The sequence below is a fragment of the Podarcis melisellensis genome (genome assembly GCF_964234715.1).
Source record: "Podarcis melisellensis genome assembly, chromosome: 1".
NCBI classification, from domain to species: Eukaryota; Metazoa; Chordata; class Lepidosauria; order Squamata; family Lacertidae; genus Podarcis; species Podarcis melisellensis.
In genome coordinates, this window is record NC_138528.1 from 112,243,944 (window position 1) to 112,265,111 (window position 21,168).

At 42.2% G+C, this 21,168-nt stretch overlaps 1 protein-coding gene and 1 long non-coding RNA gene across 7 annotated transcripts in view; one reads left to right on the forward strand and one right to left on the reverse strand.

Annotated features, from left to right (window-relative positions):
* Nucleotides 1-21,168, reverse strand: part of LOC309363438 — a 111,031-nt gene that overhangs the window by 60,821 nt on the left and 29,042 nt on the right. The gene's annotated exons all lie outside the window — the stretch shown is intronic.
* The window catches only part of ZNF385B (zinc finger protein 385B), a 199,396-nt gene that overhangs the window by 56,154 nt on the left and 122,074 nt on the right, over nucleotides 1-21,168 (forward strand). The window contains exon 1 of one of the 6 annotated variants that reach the window (XM_081930114.1): nucleotides 2,132-2,146. The exons of 4 other annotated variants lie outside the window; for them this stretch is intronic. Coding sequence is in view for 1 of the 2 variants with exons in the window: in XM_081930110.1 (XP_081786236.1) it covers nucleotides 2,503-2,554 (52 nt within the window). In the remaining variant the exon portion in view is untranslated. Of the gene's footprint in view, nucleotides 1-2,131; nucleotides 2,147-2,367; nucleotides 2,555-21,168 lie in introns of those variants that run through there. One more of the 6 variants, XM_081930110.1, reaches the window with a different exon arrangement.

Genomic DNA, 21,168 nt, shown 5'->3' on the forward strand with positions numbered 1-21,168 from the left:
TGAATGGATGCAGTGAAGGGACAGAGAGAGATTTTGGCAGATAAATTGCAGTTTGTTACTGAAGTTGGTGAGGTTCTGACAGAAACTGAGGAAGAGAAGGCAGGCTTTAGCTGAGCATAAAAGGTGGAAAAGAAGCTTCAGGATTGTTGAAAATGGTCAGTAATTATACTTGGCCAGATAAAGAGCAGAGTATGAGGCATAGGAGTCAATTCCTTGTGGCTGAGATCCCTTCAGCCCCACAATAAAACATTTGAGGGGGGCAGCCCCCCCAAGTTGATTAGCATTCCCATTCAAGTGGTGTGCATGGACAGCATCATGTGATTGAAGGGCAGGGCTTATCTGGGGGCCCCAATATTTTATTCAAGTTGGCAACCCTGGTATGAGGGGAGCATGGATTTAAAATGAGCCGGTTGGTGTTGTTTTTAATGCCTCAAAATGCACATAGCACCCTGAGGACATGAATGGGGATAATGTATAGAAGATGTATGTCGGGCTGGGAGCAAGCATGCCAAATAGCTTGGTAGGACAGTAGAACAAACAAGCTAAGATTTAAGTGTAGGGTGGAGGTGGTGTTAAAACAACAGAGTTTGGAGTGGGGTGGCCAACACGGTACCCTCTAGATGCTGTTGGATGGATGACAATTCCCATCTTCCATTGGGGCTGCAGGTGGGAGTTGCACTTCAACATCATACATTGGCTACCTTGATCTAGAGCAGTGGTCAGATGTGCCAGGTGACATAAAGGGATGATAACACTTCAAGAGAGTGTTATCAGACTGCAGGTCACAGTAGAGACAAGAAGCAGAGGTGTGGAGGTAGAGAAGGTACACACTGTGAGTGATAATGTGGTAGTCAGAAAGAGGGTGTTCTCTTAGGGCGGGGAGCCCAGTACATAACAGTTCTTGTAGAACACAAGGTCAAGGGAGTGAACGGGACAGTGAGTGGCCGAGTCTGTCCAAAGTCACAGGCCTCTGGAGGAGTTTAGTTGGGGGGGAGGGGGGAAGTGGAAGGTAACTTGATCAGTGAGATGTTCATCCATGAATACTGAAGTCATGAAGGGGCAAGGGTCGAGTGTTGTGAAAGAGAAGAAAGGTAAACAAAGGGCCAAGATCAGTTAAGAAGTGTAGAAGTAGGTCCAACAGCAAAGGGGGAGCACAAAGGTACAGAATAAAATTTCAAAGGTAAAAAACAATTGGTAGTTGTAGAAAGGTACAGATTAAAATTTCAAAGGTAAAAAACAATTGGTAGCTGGAAGCGATTTGGGAAGAGAGCTACCTGCCCCGCCATTTTGACTGACAAGAGTTTGGGGACTAAAAAAAAGGAGAGACTTTTGAAGAAGAAATCAGCAGTGGGGCTGGGGCTGGTGAGAGCAAGTGAGGGAAAAGCAAACGGGTAGAGATGTACACATCATAAGGTGCAGTTCAACTGAAGGAATGGTTGGATACCAAACGAGCACCATATGGTCTAGCGTCCAAAGCGCATGTTCTGTTTGCTGCATATCTATATACAAGGAAAAAATGTTGCTGAAATGAATTGGGAAGCATTTTTCCACAGTGCAAATTGCAGGCACAGGCCACCAAATCTGGATTGGGGCCATAGTAGTGGACAAAGGTTAAACACCCCCCCCCCATTCCTCCATGCTAGGGTTCTCATCTGAACTGGTTCCCCGCATTGCCAGTCTGTGCTGGCTACAAATGGCTAGCCAGTTTGCAAGGTCAGTAGTCCATAGTTTAGCTCTAAATATTTACCACATTCATTTCTGTCTTGGTGGGAAAAAAGGCTTTATATTTTTAGCTATTTTAGGATAGCATATAACTGATGTTTCTTGTTTTCTGAACACACGTTGTTCATTTTCTTAGTAGTAAAAAACAAAACAAAAAAACCCTCAGTCAATATGTCACTGTTTTCATTTTTAATACCACCTCCAATAATAACCCCCGCCTCCCCATCAGCATATTGGCTCCGGATGTTCCTCTGTCACTGTGGAAAACCCAGAGCTAATTTTGACACTTGCTCAGTTTGGGAAGATGATTCTTCATTCTGCGTGGCTTGCAGCTATATCTGTAGAGCCATTTCATAATCATCCGTCTTTTGCTTGAATTTGATCACAGCCGCTGAATCCCCTGCGTTGGTAATGAAGCCTTAAGGTTGCCTTTTCCTCACCATAAATCCATCCCAGAGACCTTACTTTGACAGTGTGTGTGTCTCTCTGTGTGTGGTGTGTGTGTGTTTCAGTACGAATGAATGTGTGGAACTGAAATTGCTCTGCTTTCTTTACAAATGACTCAGTGTGCTTGTCCTTCCCTAAAATGCTGCCAGCATGTAAAGGATTTTCAATGAGCAGTGCAAATAAGCCGGCAGCAGAGAAGGTTTGGAGCTGCACTGTGTAACAGTTTACTGTCACACAGATGATCAGGGTTGGAGAGCCAAGCCTCTGTAGTGTTCACCATACCTCTTTCTGCTCACATACTGGAAGTTTTGTGTTTCTAACCTGGTTTCTTTTATGAGCTGGATATTTAGTACTACCAAAATGTGGAGTGGACTTCCTAGCAGAGGTGAGCAATGAATTTTATTATTATTATGAGTAAGCATTACAGAACTGCTTTGAGGCACATTCCTATACATTTATCCCATGCTTGGCATCATTTCTGTATGTGTGTGGAAGTGGAATTTTGTGTTTCATTTGTGCCGGCAGAGACAACACAAAAGGCTAGAAAAATAATGAGAAAATGATGACATTGTAAACGTTAACTCCTTTCGGTTTCCTGTCATTTTACTTGGAGAAGAGGCTGTTCTAGCTCTTAGTTATTTCAAATATATCAGAATCCATGTATTGGTACAATATGACATGCTGATCATTAATTGATGAGGCTAATCATCAGTGAGATTGTGTACTTGTGATCAAAAATGATATGCAGGGTACTGAACCCTACTTAGCAGAAAGCTTGACTCGTGGCAGGGATATTATACAGGAGATAAATTACTAACGTGACTTGCAACTAATAAAATAAGATAAAAGCAATGGACTGCATACTGGTGTAATGAAAACGGGAGTCTGACTCTGTGAGTATTAAATGGTATGACCTGTCAGTCACAGGACAACCTCAACTAATTCATTTGCAATGACAACTTGTTTTATGAGAGGCATAAAATTACTGTCACTGCCATCTAAGCATGCTTTAATTAAATATGACATTTTAAGTGCTGCACATCTTTCTTTTTTTAAAAGCAGAAATATATTGCTGAAACTAATTTGTGAAGTTCATATCGCCCACCCCTTAAGTTTCAAAACATTCTGGCAGAGGATTAAGTTATGTTTACTTGTCTAAAAAGTTCTAGCCAATCACTTTAGTGTGAATATTATTCATTAAACCTTGCTGTGGGCTTGCTTATCTTCATTGAGGTAGGTGTTGTTTTAGTTATTTGTTTTAGGTCTGGGTAGTATTGTCCCCAATGAAGAGAAAATTACAAGCTAGCATTATGAAACTGGCATTTATTCTTACAAAATAACTATTTAAGTAGCTTTGCAGATCTTTCAGTAGAAACTAACCTATCTAATGCTTTCCCCATTAAATTTATTCATGAAGTATTTGTTTATATAGCTCCCAACAACTGAGTTACAGATAAGAACATGTTTGACTGAAGATTTGAGAATTTCCATTTACTGGCAGTACACGTAAAGCATGGCTAACCAGGAGCAAACCCATTTGTATTAGCCAATCTGTCTTTGCAAGTCCCAGGGCCACTATCTTGCTAGAAGCCACTGTGTGCTTTTGAAAGCATGAAATTAGTTTTATACTGAGCACATGGTTTCTCATTTAGCAGCTCTTTTTATGGAAATGGTCAATTTATAGTTCACTGCCAGGATTTCGGCCTTCTGTCAAAGCTGATAGATTCGGCTAAGGTGTCCATTGGAGATTAAAAAAATAAAAATAAAGAAAGTGGAGAAGAGAAAAATGCTAATTAGGACCAAGAGAATGGACTTGAACCCATCAGTAAAATATACTCATGACATTATTTTAGATCTCCGGTAGATAGGGTTGTTGTTTTCTTCAGTCATTGCCAGTTCCTGAGTTGGACTTTATTTTTTATGAACCATAATGAAACTAGGAAAGAAGTTTGTCACATGTAAGTGCCTTTTAAAGTATATTTTCTAGCTCCTCTGACAAACTGCTTTCAACAATTTGGTCAATATTACAACCAAACTGTGTTAGCTTGTCAAAGGATCAAGTATATATAGAAAAGTAGGAATATAAAAGTTTCTTTGTTTTGTGCAATCCTTCCTGTTACTGTTGTAATACTTTAAGGATGCAAACCTGTACCTACTTTACTGAGAGTAAGTCCCGTTGAACTTTAAAGGACTTATTCTGAGTAGTCTTGCATAGGATTTTGTTGTAAAGCTGCAATCCTATGCAGGGAGTAAGCTCCGGTGAATTGCTTCTCATGGGAGTAAGTCCCACACAACTCTGTGGGACTTGCTTTCAGGTAAATTTGCACAGGTCAAGCTGTACATTAATACATTGGAGATACATGTGGACAGCTTGCAGTTTTTCTTCCTTTGTACTATAAGCAATATTTGGTGAGAGAAGGGGAAATCTCTACAACCTGATGCTTATATTTGACTATATAGAAATCAAACTCAGACACATGAAAAACCACATCATGTCCTTACATGGTTTCTATTGCAGATATTGTCATCTTCTGGACTGCCCCAACCTCCACAAGTAAACTTGCTTGGAACTAAATTCCGTTGAGGAGATGCAGATACAGGAACAAATGTTGAATGATGATTGCTTGCGTCTATGTAAATGTCAAGTGAATGCAACAACGATGTTTACAGAAGCTTCCATTTTAGTCATATGCAACAGAGCTACACATAGTTGTTACATCCTTCTACTTGTACACATGGTGGCATTTTTTTGTCTACTGTGAAGTGATCTTTACATAGTACAGTGGTACCTCCGCTAACCCAGAAATATTACCTTGGGTTATGAACTTTGCTTCAGGATGAGAACATAAATCGTGCTCTGGCGGCGCGGCAGCAGCAGGAGGCCCCATTAACTAAAGTGGTGCTTCAGGTTAAGAACAGTTTCAGGTTAAGAACGGTTAAGAACGGACCTCCGGAACAAATTAAGTACTTAACCTGAGGTATCACTGTACTAAGAAGTTTCAGGGGGGCCCCCATTTATATATTTGGGGGGGGAGGGCACTAATAATCTAATATCGTGCATATTTAATATAGGCCTGTCTTATTTCAACCTAAACCCACAGCAAGACTCTCTGTTATTATTATTGATCAAAACAGTTCTATTGTTGATCCGCCCCATCCTCATAGTTGGCAGACTTGAGGTGCTTCCTTTATGTAATGTGCTTGAGAAAAATAGATTGAAGAACTGACTGGATTTTCTTCCAATATGTTGTTCAAACAACTTTATGCTGTTGTCATTCTTTTGACAATGAAGGGGCCCATCAGTTGGAAGAGACTCCTTCACAAAATGGGGCCATTTCTCAATCTACTGCCAGAGAGCCACTGTGGTGTAGTGGTTAAGAGCTGTGGACTTGTAATCTGGTGAACCGGGTTCGCGTCTCCGCTCCTCCACACGCAGCTGCTGGGAGACCTTGGGCCAGTCACACTTCTTTGAAGTCTCTCAGCCCCACTCACCTCACAGAGTGTTTGTTGTGAGGGAGGAAGGGAAAGGAGAATGTTAGCCGCTTTGAGACTCCTTAGGGTAGTGATAAAGCAGGATATAAAATCCAAACTCTTCTTCTCTTCTTCTGCCACCCCCTTCCCCCATTCTCAGTCCGTATGCCTATTTCAAGAAGCCTCAAGCTAACAGAGATGTTTCTCCATGAATGGGTCAGCTCAGAATTGGGACTTGGAGGCTTCTCCTTTTTTCCTTGCTCGTATCCAGGCCCTGATCCAGGGAGCGGTTTCCATGTGCTTCCACCTCCTTCCAAGCACCCTAGCTGAGCACTTTTGTGGTGGCCCCGAAAGTCTTACCTGGAACCCTGTCAGCTATGCTCCTGTAGCTCTGGGGCAGATGAGGAGGAACACGTGAGAGACAGCCAGGAACCCAGTGTCCTAACCTCCAGTCCTGGGGCAGGCATGTCTGGATCCAACATCTCCTCAGTAGCATTCATAGTATGGAGATCTGCCAGGAGGTCCTGCTTCCCTTGTTCCTTGGGTTCCAGGCCTGGCCTGGGCTGAATCCTGACACACACACTTTTTTTGGCCGCTCACTGTCACCCCCCTGCATGAAACTAGGCCAAGGGCTGTAGGTTGCCCACCTTTACTGTAGGGGGGTCTCTCTGGTGATTTAAAGGGCATACTTCCATTTTATATGTGTGGATTTATATTTTATTGGTGGTGTCCTTTCGAATGTGGGTACTCTTACCCTGGACAGTCAATCCCTTCTGGGTTATGTAAGGGTGGAAAAACATTGTAGATGACCTGTGGACGCAGAGTTTCATCTGCGTGACTTTCTGATCTTATGACTCTGTGTACGCTTCAAAGGTTGTCAGATGAGGAAGGTTGACACTAACTTGTTGGGGAGAAGTATCCTGTATCAGCAGCACATTCCAAAATACATTTGTATGAAAGGCAATGTCCTTCATTGCCATCTTTTGTTCTTCTGTTTTGTTGTCATAACTACAGGCTTGTTAAGCACTGAATAGTCAGGATATGTCTTTATTTTAAAATTTTGCAATAAAGATCAGTTGTTTTTCTTTCCCAATATGTCATACTCAGTTCCTGGTATTTATTACGCTCTAGAACCGTGTGTTTGGCAGCTCATGGATGGTTTGAATAGCACTTTTTAATTGTTTCAAAAAGTTGGAGCAGGTAAATTTATTTGGAAACTGCTTGCTGTTAACATACTTATTGATCATTGTTTGTTGAGTCTACGTTTCCAAAGAGGGTCAGTCCTTTATACTGAGAATAAACAGACACTGCAATGGGATCAGAGCCAGGCTAGATGTTCGGTTATGCACTTGTAACATTTTCCAGGTTTTTTGCTCAATGAAAATTAGACTTGGGAACAGACAAAGTAATATGTGGAGTGATTAACCCTCTCTACTCCAGCCATTTCCCCCACTATTTCCATCAGATGCTTTCCCCTATGGGGGAAACTTTTTTCCTCAGGAGACAAAACAAACTGAGTTTTAACGGAGGGGGGGGAGGGAGCTTGGATGCGAAAGGGTTAAGCATGTGAAGTTAGAGACATTCACATAACAATTGCACTCTCTTACCTGTCATCATACACTTCCAAGACTGCTACTTATTTGTTTCTTTGTTGGAAAAGATTGGAGAAATTTACACTTTCTGACTTGTTCCTAATGTTTGGGAAATAATGCAACAATTAAGGCAATAATCACCTGGAGAATAGAAACCTGATAGGAAATTCTTTTCTGTTAAGTCTGCATAAGACCTCAAGCTTAGCCAATATTTCATTCAGCCTTTCTTTTTGATTTTTGCCGAAGTCTGCCTGTACATTGCTTTAAAATAGTGTTGCTTGAGGTTGGGATTATTGGAATATGTAGCTAGCTTCTGGTTCAAATTTCAGCAGATCAGGCACCTCCATTTGTATACCCAGGGGCTGTGACCCACTACCCCACAATATGTATTGAAGAGACTACCTGTGACCCATTATTTTGGTTTCAAAATAGATACGGGTGGCGCTGTGGGTTAAACCACAGAGCCTAGGACTTGCCGATCAGAAGGTCGGTGGTTCGAATCCCCGCAACAGGGTTAGCTCCCATTGCTCGGTCCCTGCTCCTGCCAACTTAGCAGTTCAAAAGCACAAAGTGCAAGTAGATAAATAGGTATCGCTCTGGCAGGAAGGTAAACGGCGTTTCCATGCGCTGCTCTGGTTCGCCAGAAGCGGCTTAGTCATGCTGGCCACATGACCCGGAAGCTGTACGCCGGCTCCCTCAGCCAGTAAAGCGAGATGAGCGCCGCAACCCCAGAGTTGGCCATGACTGGACCTAACAGTCGGGGGTCCCTTTTCCTTTTCCTTTACCATATTTTTTTCAATGAATCCAGGGACACTTTTCAACTTCAATGGATTTTGTATGGGGACAGACTTGTAAATCCGGGGATTGTCCCTGGGAAACGGGGACATCTGGTGACCTTAAAATAGACCACAACTTTATTGATTACAGGTGAAGGTAGTTTGGGCATAGACACCAGGTATAACCTGTTTCAACCAGCCCATTTTCTGGTTGATTCTCCCAGGGGTTGAAAGAATGGCGGGGGAGGCCTATGGCATCCATCAAAAACCCACCCAGTATGCCATGGAGGAAAACTATGGCCCTATTCCCCATCTGGACAGGAACATCTCCTCCAGGATCCCTTTGATGGGGTACCTCATTCCCTTGTAGGGGCAGACCAAGACTTCCAACCTCTCCTCCAACCATGACTAAGGCTTTTACCCAAATCCAAAGGGCCTGGCATGAGGCCACCCTCTTTTATGTACTCTAGGAGCAGACCTGAGCAAAATCTGAACCTGAGTGAAATCCACAATGGACCCAGTCAGATCCACCCCCTGAGTGTGCCTGCCCCCTGGTTTGACTGCTATTGGCCAATTTGCAGCTGGACCAAATTCAAACAATCCCCAGCCAGCAGGTGAGGTGTTTTGCATCTTCTGTTGGCTGGGAACCTTGGTGGAAGAAGTGGTGGGATGCTGCCATGCTACAATGCCACGTTCCCTGTGATGGCAAGCAGAATTAAAAAGTTTTCAGCACATGGTCAGGGAGGCCTCTTTGCAAACTGGACTAGATAATGCTGGGGTAGATGGATTAATGCCCTGATTCAGCATATCAGGCAGATGTGTGTATTGCTATGTTTATTTTGCTTGCAGTCACACTGCATGATAGATTTTGTAGTTCTGAAGTTGCACCATATCTTCCTTGCAATAGCACTGTATAAAGGATTTAAATATTTGAAGAAAATGGTGCCAAAATCTTGAAATAAGAATGCTGTTACCGTGAGAGTACAGAATGCTCATACTGTTTGTAAGAGCACTTGTTGGAAAAGCCCATCCAAATGCTGTATGATAACACAGGTTTCTGGCACACAAAACTTAGATTCACCACCTGTTAATCTTTGCTAAACTGTTGCTGATTGTACATATTATGGCACTGATGAAGTAAGCTTTCCTTGCTGCTACCTCCCTGGCATAATAATTACTTAAAAATGTATATTTACCTGAATACTAAACATAACCTTCCACTGAAAGTAGAAGTACCTGCTTCTGAGTACACCTTTTTGGGTTTAGCTTTATGATACAATTCTGTTCTCTGCACAAACATCTGCATGTACCAAATGGAGGGGGCCCCAGAAGTGTGTCTACTGACTATGCCCCTGAGTGCCCTTGTGTTCAACAGTCCTACATGCATAGATTTCCTCCATGTAAGTGGGAACCAATTGGGCCAAGGATAATTGCTAATTATAAGTGAGAGCCCTGCATATATACATCCATATGCACATTCGGGCTGTCCCCCACCTTTTTTTAATTTACTAATGGTGAACACGTGGTTTTCATGGGAAGACATGGCCAGCCAGCACAGTTCTTGTCCTCAAACGTTCACTGAATGCATTTTGCATGTGGGGAGTGTATGCATACAGGGGCTCTAGCTTCTGCAATTTTTATAGGACCAAAACACTTCGTATACTGGAGTGACCTCTGCCAAGCACTAAAAGGAGAAGGCAGGCTTGATGGAACTTGTTTAAACCGTGAGCATCCACTGCTTTACAGCGCATTTGTTTTGCAGAGCAGAGAATGTGTGCTCAAGTTATTTCCCTCCCATTTAGAAAGTCTGTCTGTCTTCAGTGTGGAGTGTGCCAGGGGTATCAGTCTGCTGTCTGACAATTTTAACAAGGCCATCAAGACAGCAACTGCAAATGTTGGCACCTGGAAACTTGTGCCAGATCAGTTATGAGACAGGGTGCACACATGGTTGCCAAGAAGTCCCCAGAGACCCTCTTTAGTTGGCCTCATAAGTTTGTTGAAATACAAGTACTGCACAACAGTTCTCAAGAAAGTGAAGGAACAAGTGTCCTTCGTTTCTATGTGCTGTGTCCCTGGTATGTTCATTGTTCAAGAACTGTCTGGAATTTCCAGTGGTGGATAAATTTTTATAATGAAATGCCAGGTTAAATATAGTTAACCTTATAATGTTACTGCTCATATGACTAGGACAAATGACTCAAAACCAGAATTTCACATAGAAGCAGCCTTCTGTATATTTTATGTTCGGGATATTTGTGTTGCCAATTTTTATTTTTATTTTTGCAACACTGTGCTCAAATTATTCTTGGGTTCAGCATTTTTAAACAAAGAAGACAGTGTTGATTTAATGTATGATTAAACGTTTCAAGGATTCCAACCCTGTGAAAGCAAATCCTGTTATGTCCACTGGGTCTAACTCTCAGGTAAGTGCCCCTAGAACTGCAGCCTAATGAAACAATTTTAGTCCCGTTCTATTAAAGACAACTTCCATTTAAAAATGAGGCTTCACCAGTCCCCCTGAGCACTTACTTAATAAATTTCATTGAGTAGTGATCTGTATATACAAGAAATACATCTAAGGGACTATAAATTGATTGAAGGTCAGCTCTCCAGTAAAAATCATTGACTTGCCTGAAGTTAACTTTATAGATTTCAACTGCAGTTAATATGTCAACAAGTATAATGGCGCAAGAATAGGCCAAGTTTCCTCATGCCGGTTTATTGGCTAATGATTCAGTCTATTGCATTTTCTTCCTGTGAGTATCTTCCCAAGCAGAGAAAGGCCTTGTACGCAGCGAAATGCACTTTAGTGTGGCTAAACTCTGAACAGATACTAGAACGAATAGCTTCAGGCCTACAGTGGTTCCATATTCAGAAACAAAAATTAATGACACTGTGAATGCATTTCTGACATATTTAGTCCCCAGCTCAATGAGGTGAGAAGGTGCTGAAGTTTCAGCACTTCTTGAAATCTTGCTATTGCATATCCTGGTTATAAACAGAAAGGAAACTGACAGTCCAGTCCTGTAGGTCAGCTGCAGTCTGTCACAGTGCCATCAATTATTTGCCTTGCTCTAGCTGAGGTCAGGCTTTCTTTGCAGAGAGTCATTCACCTTCCAACTCTTTTATTTTCTTTTTTGTTAAAAAAACAAATTGGTTGATATGCATTTGTGTTGCATATCCCGGAGATCTTATTTTCCAGGAAATGCTCACAAAATGTTGCAAAGCGGAGACCCTACAGTTTCTGCCAAAATCGGTGTTATAACTGATATTTGTATGGCATTGTTGCACAGAAGCAAAGTCTGGAAGAGCACCGGCAGGTCTTCCTTAGCTGGCAGCCTGTCTCTGCTAGGTAGGGACACGAGTGGCGCTGTGGTCTAAACCACTGAGCCTCTTGGGCTTGCTGATCATAAGGCCAGCAGTTCAAATCTGTGCGGCGGGGTGAGCTCCCATTGCTTTGTCCCAGCTCCTGCCATCCTAGCAGTTCGAAAGCATGCCAGCTCTAGTAGATTGTGGCATGAAGGTAAATGGCATTTCTCTGCGCTCTGGCACTTGTCATGGTGTTCCTTGCACCAGAAGCAGTTTAGTCATGCTGGCCACATGACCCAGAATAGCTGTCTGCAGTAAAACGCTGGCTCTTTGGCCTGAAGTGAGATGAGCGCTGCACCCCATAGTCAAATTTGACGGGACATAACCATCCAGGGTTCCTTTACCTTTACCTCAGCTAGGTGAGGTCCCATTGCTGTCTCTCTCTTTTGTCTGTCCTTGACTTCTGCATTCAGCTTGCTCCTTGGCAGTCCTCTCTGCCAAAACTATCACACAAGACAGCATACTTATACCTCCTCCGATCTCTCTACTCAATCTGTCTCCTGTCAAGGTTTCAAGCACCCTTCTCACTCTCCCCATAGTATCCCTCATACCAGAGCAAGTGACTTCCATACTGCAATAAAATATTAGGTCCTCTAAAAAAACCCCCACACAACCGTACAGATTCTAAACTCTCAGCCAAACATATATACCTTTTGCCACCCTTCATTAAAAAAATAAAAATCTGTAGGAATCTTAGCTTGCTGTAGCTGTAAGGCATTGAATTATTTTGTGGTGCTATACAGGTGATTCATTTTTGTGCTTTTGTTTTATGGTTACTCTGTATTAATAAATAACAGCCCAGTGATGGCAAGCAGACAAGTAGTGGCTGTATGTGGGACACGGAAAAATCAGAAGGGTGGGGGATACAATTGCACAAATTTTAATCTGTAGGAAGAAAATCTCATTTGTTTCAAGGGAGATACGTACCGTGTAAAATTGGTCAGCCGATTCTGCTTTATTCTGTAAAGGCATCACACCTGGGGACTGAATGAAATAGTGGGGACATGAGGAAAGTGCTTTAACAAACATACCCCAGCATACAGCTTCTCCTGCTTTTTCTGCTGCTCTAGGAGGAGGGCCTCCTGAGTCCTAGGTTGTGGTGGTCAGCATTCCTTCCTCTGACTGCTTAGCAAAAGTAATGAAATGATTACGTATCCTAAGCAATGGTATAGCCTGCTGAGTGCTGAAGCATTAGAGCTGCCTCCACGAATTGTGCTCTAACTTTCTTCAGAAGTGTTTGATTTGATTTGATTTTTTTAATGAAGACGAAGAGCATCAGGGGTCCTGCTGGCATGGGCCTAGTACATGTGTGCCCCCATCACCACGTCAGTGGCCCTGCACTTGTTCCCAAGGAACCTTTTTCTTTCTCTTATGTATATGTTCAAGTTACAGATAGGTAGCCGTGTTGGTCTGCCATAGTCAAAACAAAAAAAATCCCTTCCAGTAGCACCTTAAAGACCAACTAAGTTAGTTCTTGGTATGAGCTTTCGTGTGCATGCACACTTCTTCAGATACACACTTCTTCTGTGTATCTGAAGAAGTGTGCATGCACACGAATGCTCATACCAAGAACTAACTTAGTTGGTCTTTAAGGTGCTACTGGAAGGAATTTTTTTTGTTTTGTATATGTTCAAGGTTCTTATTTAAACTGCACCTTTCTTAAAGCTTTAGATAACCTATTTTGGTGCTTGATATTTCATTTTGATTTATTGGTGTGCTCTCCAAACTCTGTTTTCCACCCTGAATATAGGATCTATATATTTCTTGCCACATTTTATTTTGTCTCTACAGTGTTTTGTGCATAAACAACCATAAATATCCATTAATGTTCTTTCCTTAGCCCTGAGTGATCACTTTTGCAGGAGCCTTGTTCTGGCACATTCATTTGCTTTAGCTAGATTTTAAAGTACAAAATTCTGTTTCCAAAGTAAAAGGTAGGCTTCCTCCTGCACTCCCTTTATTGTTGACACTTAACACTTGTCTCAGTGTGACATGCATACGGAAATCATCCTTGCAGATCAGTGGGAGCAGGGCTTTCCGTGGTACTCTCCCAGATCCAGCAGAGTAAATCAATATCCAAATGTAACCTGTAATAAAAATATTTCCACCTTTCATATCAGATAAAGTCAGGGACAGGGAGACATGCTCGAGAAGAGCATTCCAAAGTTGGGATGCAGCAGCCAAGAAGGCCGTATTCCTTATTCCACATGCCCCAGATGCCCAAAAAGAGGTGATCATGAGTAGGACCTTCTCAATAGCCTTTAACTATTGCAGTAGTTCTTAAGGGGAGAGGTGCTCAATTGAGTTTACAAGTTTTTGGAGGCTTCTGCCTGCCCTTCATGGCTGAGATTCAAAATAACTACAGAGAGTCGACTGGCATTCCCCTCTCCAATTCCAGCTGGACTGGACCTGCTCTTTGGAAAGTTCAGCACCATCACTAGTCCTACCTTTTGGACAATGTCACAGCCTAAGCACATTGTGAGTTAGGGCCGTTAATGCTCAGAAAGGGTGCTGTGAGCTGCTCTGAGTCCATGGGGATATAGCGTGGATATAAAATAAAACAAGCAAATAGTGGTTTCCACACATACACCCAAGCTTTTGTGAGACTCCCATGAGCTGACAAAGTTCATAGTCAACCCCAGTGCCCTTAGGCGTTGTTCATAAATTAATTGCTCCTGCTTGCTTCCTCCGTTTGTTGACTCTCACAAGTGACCTACTTACAAATAAATAAATATATTATTTATAAAAATACAAAATGCATATGTGATAGAAACATTTTGCACCAGCACCTACTTGCACCCACTTCTTATTAGGAGGCATTACCAAATGCATCTTTGAGATTTTGCCCGTATTGTCTAATGTAGTTTACTCTGCAGAGAAAGAGCCAACAGTCAAGTCTGATCATAATGATTTAGCTCCTTTTTGGCCAATTATGGAGGTTAGAAGAGCCAATGTTGTTGGCCAGCCCTTGAGAAAAGTTTCAGAAGCCACAATTTCATGCTAGTATTGTTCCATGAAAGCTACGGTAATGCCCTGGAGATCATAGTTTAACTTATTGCATTCTGTATGGCACTTAATTTTGCATTCTCACATAACCTGTAGTTTGTCCTGCTTACTTAGGTGTTTTAAGTGTTTACCTGTAGGCAACTCCTGTGTGATGCACTGACCTCTTTCATACTATGTACCGTACTTGTTGGCATACTATAATTTAAATTATATGAGACAGGTCTAGTGTGCTTCAAGATCCTTCCTGAAGGCATTACATTAGGCTAGAATCTTTGGATTTTTCCAGTGCCTCTTATGAGACTTCAGCTAATCAGAGTTTTCCATACACCTGGTGATATTTTGCATGGGAGTAAGCCACATTTCTCCACATTTCAGATATGAATGAGCATATCAGCAAGCATGGCTTGCAAGAAAAGAAAATTGTCCAAATTTTTTTAGCTCTGTATAAAGACAGAATACTATTTCTAAAAAATATTCTGCTTTAAAGTGGGACTTCATGTACTCCACATAGAAACCATTTTCTGAGACCACAAGGTCATCAAGATAAGAATAAAATCAATAGATCTTTCTTCCTGAGTTCCCTGAGATACTATGCCTATCTATCTCTTGAGCACACTCCTTTCAACCCTGAGCCTACAGTTATTCAAATATTTACACTGTCTGCATGTTTAACATATTGTTACGTGTGGTTTTTTTCCTCAGCAGCAAAGAGATGTTTATTTGCTGCTTTGCAAACAACCCCAGCCTGATTCTCACTTTTTCAGTCTCGGGATTTACTTCTCACCATGCACAGATTGCAAAGGAGAAAGGTCCGAGTACAGTGGCACCTCTGGTTAAGAACTTAATTCTGGAGGTCCGTTCTTAACCTGAAACTGTTCTCAACCTGAGGTACCACTTTAGCTAATGGGGCCTCCCACTGCCACCCATCCTGTTCTCATCCTGAAGCAAAGTTCTTAATCCGAAGTACTATTTCTGGGTTAGCGGAGTCTGTAACCTGAAGCGTCTGTAACCCGAGGTATCACTGTATGGCAGGAATGGGAAAGCTCGGGCCCAGGGTGCAAATGCAGTTTTCCAGATCTCTCTCATGCCACACACCCTCTCATGGGCTCTGCTCTGCACCCTCGAGTTCTTTTTCCTAGGTGGAATGTGTCATTGAACTGTGATCATTCCTCTTGCTTGCTCGAACGCAGGGTGGAGAGAAGGGTGTTTGTGTAGTAGATAACTCTGACTTTTGCATGGCTGGAATGTCCTGACTGATGTACATTGCTGATAGGCACATCTGTTGTTGCGTGTCGAGGTCCCCAGGTCCACCCCAATAACTCACACATCTCACAGAAATTTTTGTTTAAGATTTTTGGCATAATTTTGGTCACAACTTTATTAAAATACAAATTTGTGAGTGGTTGCGTAGGCATTGGTTGCGACTATCTGCCCCCACCATGGGGGACAGACTGACATTCCGCACGATGCGAAAGTCAGAATGGGGGAATACACTTGGGGGTTACGCGGAGCAGGGAACCTGCCCTCACCCCAAATGCAACCAGGAGCTCATTGCTATGGCCCGAGCCCCCTTGACAGAGTGGACAAGCAATAGTTAGCCCCCATTCCTTTAACAGAATCCCTTGCAGCAGCAGCATTAGAGGGGCAGGCACAGCCAGTCCATGCCCCTCAACCAACCAAACCATAAACCAATGCCTAACTGCGAACCTTACAAGTTGTGACAATTTGCTACGCAGTAGCCAAAAACCAAATGGCCCCAGCCAATCAGCCAGATGGACAAAATTCCTACCAGGCCCCCGCTCCAAAGCAGACGACCCCATGACAGGCATAGCAAGGTCAAAGCGAACAACCCTATTCTAGGGAGGGAGGGACGGGCAATCCGCTGCACGGGCGAAAAGAGGAAGCCCTAGCCTCGTGCAAGGAGTTTTACTATTTCTGGCTGTCAATCAATAAATGGCAACATTAACTTCTTCCCAAAAACAAGGGAAGCCCCAATCGCATCAGCGGCCAACGATCAATTAGCCCGCCCCCCAACTTTGGAGTGTCCTGGCGGCCCCCACTGCAACACGTGCTTTCCATGAAGGAGAACACGCTCTCCCAGAGCTTGAGGCGTTCGTTTTTAAAAAGGAGCTATAGTGAACCTGCCACATACACGAAGGTTCAGTTCCAGGAGTCTGTGGGCAAAGGTAAAACCCCCAGAGCTGGCCCACAGGGTGGAGGGCTGCTTAATGAGAGTTTCCTTAGGGACCTCCTGTGACCTTCCCAGACCCTGGTAAGCAAGGAAAACCTGTTTGGGTGCAAAATAAATAAATGGAGATGAACTGGGTAGCAGAGAGGGACTGATTCATCCAGGGAGCATGAAAGGTGAAATGAGTTTTCAATACCTCTTGGAGCATTTTATGATCATTTTATGCCAGTCAGCTCCTCAAGTTGCCTAGCCAAATCACAATTAACCTGAGAAACACCAGTCAATTGCTGGGCAGTTCAGAAATGTATGAGTAATCTGATTTAGTGAAAAATCAGAACAGGAAATGTTACCCACCTAACTCCCCCTCTCCAGTCAATTCTAGCTCCACATCTAAGTCTGTAACTGGTAAGCATATACATTTCCTCCTTCCTTCACTCATACAATACCCGGCATCCTTGTTGAAAATCTTTACAATCTGTTTTCACTCATCATTAAATGAGAGAAGGCCTTTGGTACTTCAAGAAAGACTGGACGCGTGTATATGAGTTGAGGGAGCAGAAGTGAAATGGAAGTGAGGGAGTGTCTGTCTGCACTTGTTCCCCAATACTTGATAGTTGCTGATTGCCGTTTCAAGGTCTAGGTTAAAAAGGGGAGGAATGAGAATTGTGTAATTTTATCAGCCTTGCAGCACTTATCATACATTCTATTTTGGATGAAACGAATAAACATGTGAAACCAATATATTAATAAACCACACAGTATAAGTTATCTTTCTTCCCAGAAGAAATTGTTAATGGGCGTATTTTAAAAGATTGCTTGATATATCTTGGTGATTTTGGAACATAGCTGTTAATATTATAGGTGGCAGCTTTCGCTTATAGGTTGATAGCTGTAGGCATCATGACATTTCTTGGTGCTATTTTAGAGCCCAAGAATATAGGCTAAATTTAGATCATCCATCTATTAACAGAGAGAACAATTTCTCTTCTACAGATTATGTTATACATAGTCACTGTACATCTCAGTCAACTTTGTTTTCAAATCCCTGGAAGAGAATATAATTGTGCAACTATTTATAGGAGAGGTTCCAAGAACTGAACCTAATTTGTATAAAGTGCAGCGCCGTACTGAAATCCGTCCTCTGGTTTCTTGAAAGTTTTCTTTCCCCTGTGAAAGAACCTTCCATTTTTTCCTGCCTAATTTTTATGGCATTTGAGAATTTCCTTAGCATTTTGGTGGGTCTGAAATTTTGATACATCCCACCCTTGGCAACCTTACAAAGATATGGTGGTATGTCCCTCCTTCCAGTAAACATTTCTGCTGCTCAAGGCTACCTCATGATGGCTGGCATTGACGTGTGGGCATCTGGGAAGACTGCAAATTGCACACCACTTTTGAAATACTATGCAGACACTCTCATAAGCTTTTCAACCAGCTCAAAAATCAGAGAAGTGCATCAAAAACCTTGCATCCCACCCATGAGAATTTCATTGATTTCCCCCCTCCCTTTACCTTTGATAAGTTTTTTATGCAATTACTTTGCTCGTTAACTGATGGAGGATGGTCAGAAAAATGACAGAGGCAAACATCTTCAACAGAACATGAGTTGAGTGGCATGCTGGATTTCATAACCATATCAGCAAACTGTTATTCTGAAAGTTTTATTCATTTTACATTTCAAAGTTTATTAGACTTGTTCATGCTGCCTCCATCCCAAGGCCTACATCTGTGTTGTCATTGCATCCTTTTGCTGTATTGCTCTCACCTGCTTTGCACTCTTACTTGCAATAATAACTGCCCAGAAGTAGGGCTAATTATGACTCTTGGTTGGAGATGCTTGATGCTATGAACCGTCTAAGGAAGAGGTCCACAAAGAAAATAACCAAAATTCTCGGATATGTCTCTGAGTGCCAGGTGATCAATTAAAACCTTAGTGACAATGCGAGATGAATTCACAATTGGTGCAGTGATTGAAAATATTGCAAAATACAGTGAGAATAGTGAGAAATACAGTGAGACTGTTTTCTATAATATAAATCTTCAGAATTCCTAGCTCACCATTTGTGGAGGACCACAAGCTAGTTGCTGGCATACTATTCACTTTTAAAATACAGATTGCTTAAATACACATTCCACAGTGTATTCCACAGTGAAGGTGAATGATTTGTGTCAATGAAAAATGAGTGTTGAGACCTTAAGGTTAATCTACCAATGGTCATCACACATTGTGTTTAATTCTGTGCATCTGTGATTTGAACTCTTCTCCTATAGAAATCTAAATATCAATTTACATATTATGAGAAGAGGAGCAGGAAGTTAGGAGTTTGATGGTGCTGCTAGAACCATCCTTGGCACTACGCCCATCTTCAGATGTTAGGAGGCACTACGCCCGTCTTCAGTTGGTGCATCAACCACTGCCTTTTTTGGACCGAAATACTATAGCTACACTCCTCTATGCTCAGCTAACCTCCAGACTGGACTACTGCAATGTGCTTTATGTGGGGCTGCCCTTGAAGGTGATCTGAAAGTTGCAACTAGTGTAGAAAGTGACAGGCACAGTGTTGATGGGAATAGCAGGTCAGTTGCATATATCCTGCTGACTGGTTGCTAGTTATATTCCCAGCCAAAGTCATAGTGCTTATGTTGACAGCTGAAACTCTAAATAGGCAGGGTCCCAAATATCTGGGGGAAAACACTTCATTTTCAACCTGCCTATGTCTTAAGATCAGCGCAAGAAGCTGTACTGGTGGTCCATGCACTAAATGAGGTCTGGAAGAACCTGTTTCATAGTGTGTGGAATGATCTTCCCACTAAAGTACATCTCACTCTAGTCTTATATTCTTTTAGTTGCCAGGTCAAAACCCCTCCATTTTCACCAGGCCTTTTGAGGCTGACGAGTTAAGTAATTTTTAAGAGAGCTCACTTGGTAGAGCACGAGACTCTTAATCTCAGAGTCATAGATTTGAGCCCCACATTGGGCACAAAGATTCCTGCATTGCTGAGGGTTGGACTAGATGATCCAAAGAAATATCTTAGTTATAAATAAATAGTATATTAACCAGGTGGAAGTTCACTGTGCTTGTATCAAATTCTTTTTTAAAAAAGTACCTAATATTAGCGTTTTATTGAGTAGAGGCCACAAAGATTACAATAAGTGAAGAGGTCCTGATGTATTAATGGCTTTTGTTGCTCAACAGCAATCTCCATTCAGCATTTGTTTTGTATCAAGTTCCATATTCATTTAGGTGCGTTAGCAATGGCCAGATTATCCAGAATTGTTAGGAGGTTTTTTTTTTTTTTTTAAAGAATAGCTAACATCTTCCAATTTACAATCTTTCTTTTTGTGGAAGCCATTCTAGGTGTGAATGAATGGTTGGAATGTGTTCATCACATTTGCGCTCTGAAACATCTTGCACGTACACCTCAAATTAGAATGTGTAAAAAGCCCCTTTGGCAATCACACCTTTTTTTTCTGAACAGTAATTAAAAACAAATATCTTCTTGCTTATCATGGTTCTTAGAACTGGAGTCAATGAGACTGTTGATTATATGTGGAAAATCATCATGTATAAATTTATGCCATCAACATTTAAGAAACCCCTGACATCTTGTTTGCTAACTTTCAGATAGCTGAGTTGGTTAGAGTGTGGTGCCCATAACGTCAAGGTTATGGGTTCAATCCCTGTACAGGACAGCTGCATATTCCTGCATTGCAAGGGGCTGGACTAGTTCCTTCGAACTCTACAGTTGTGTGATTCCATGATCTCCCAGTCGGATGGTCAACATATAGCACCCCCTTATCATACAGCCCAGCCAGTTAGAAACTGGATTAGCAAACACCAAGCAACTTGTATATGTGTTTTCACACTCACCTGGCTTTAGCATAGGGCTTTAAACTTAATATGCAAAGAGCAGTGGCAAAATTTGTGATGAGCCTCTACCTGGCCAAATCAGGGGTGTATTGATTGTTTCTGCCATCTAGTTGCTCAGGTAGGTTTGTAGCTCCAGTGTGAATTGACTTTAAAAGGTGCATGAGCAGGAAAATAGTTGTTGCTCCCATATTTTGCTCCAGTAAGATGCCATTCCATTCCCCCCCCCCCCCCCGCTCCCCGCTGCTAAAAATAATAAAACTTCATTTTAGAATTCTGAAAGGATGCCAGGGGTGTTTTTAATGAGCCCGCCTCTAAACGAAGAGGGATAAGTATGATGTGTGTTACTGTCAGCTCTTCTTGCCTGGGTATGTCATTTGTTCTATAGGGATTCAATTTCTCTGTGTAACTCTTGTTTTGTGCTGATATTTCCTGAAGACAGAAGAGCATTTTGGATATGCTAGCCTTTGCAAATACAAGCTATCTTCCCCGCCACACCTAAGCCTTTTCTATTTATTGGAAGGATTTGACTGCACTTTCAGGCTACATTACCATTCACACTGCTGCTCTATAAGCTTGCATGGCTTTGTGTCGCTGTTGTTGTTTTAAATCACCAGTATGACATTTTTGGTAACTAGCTATCTCCACTTCTACTTGTGTCACACAAGCTGACGATCAGTTTGTGAAGTCCTCTTACGGTTTACAACTTCGAGGGAAAGCTTGCTGAT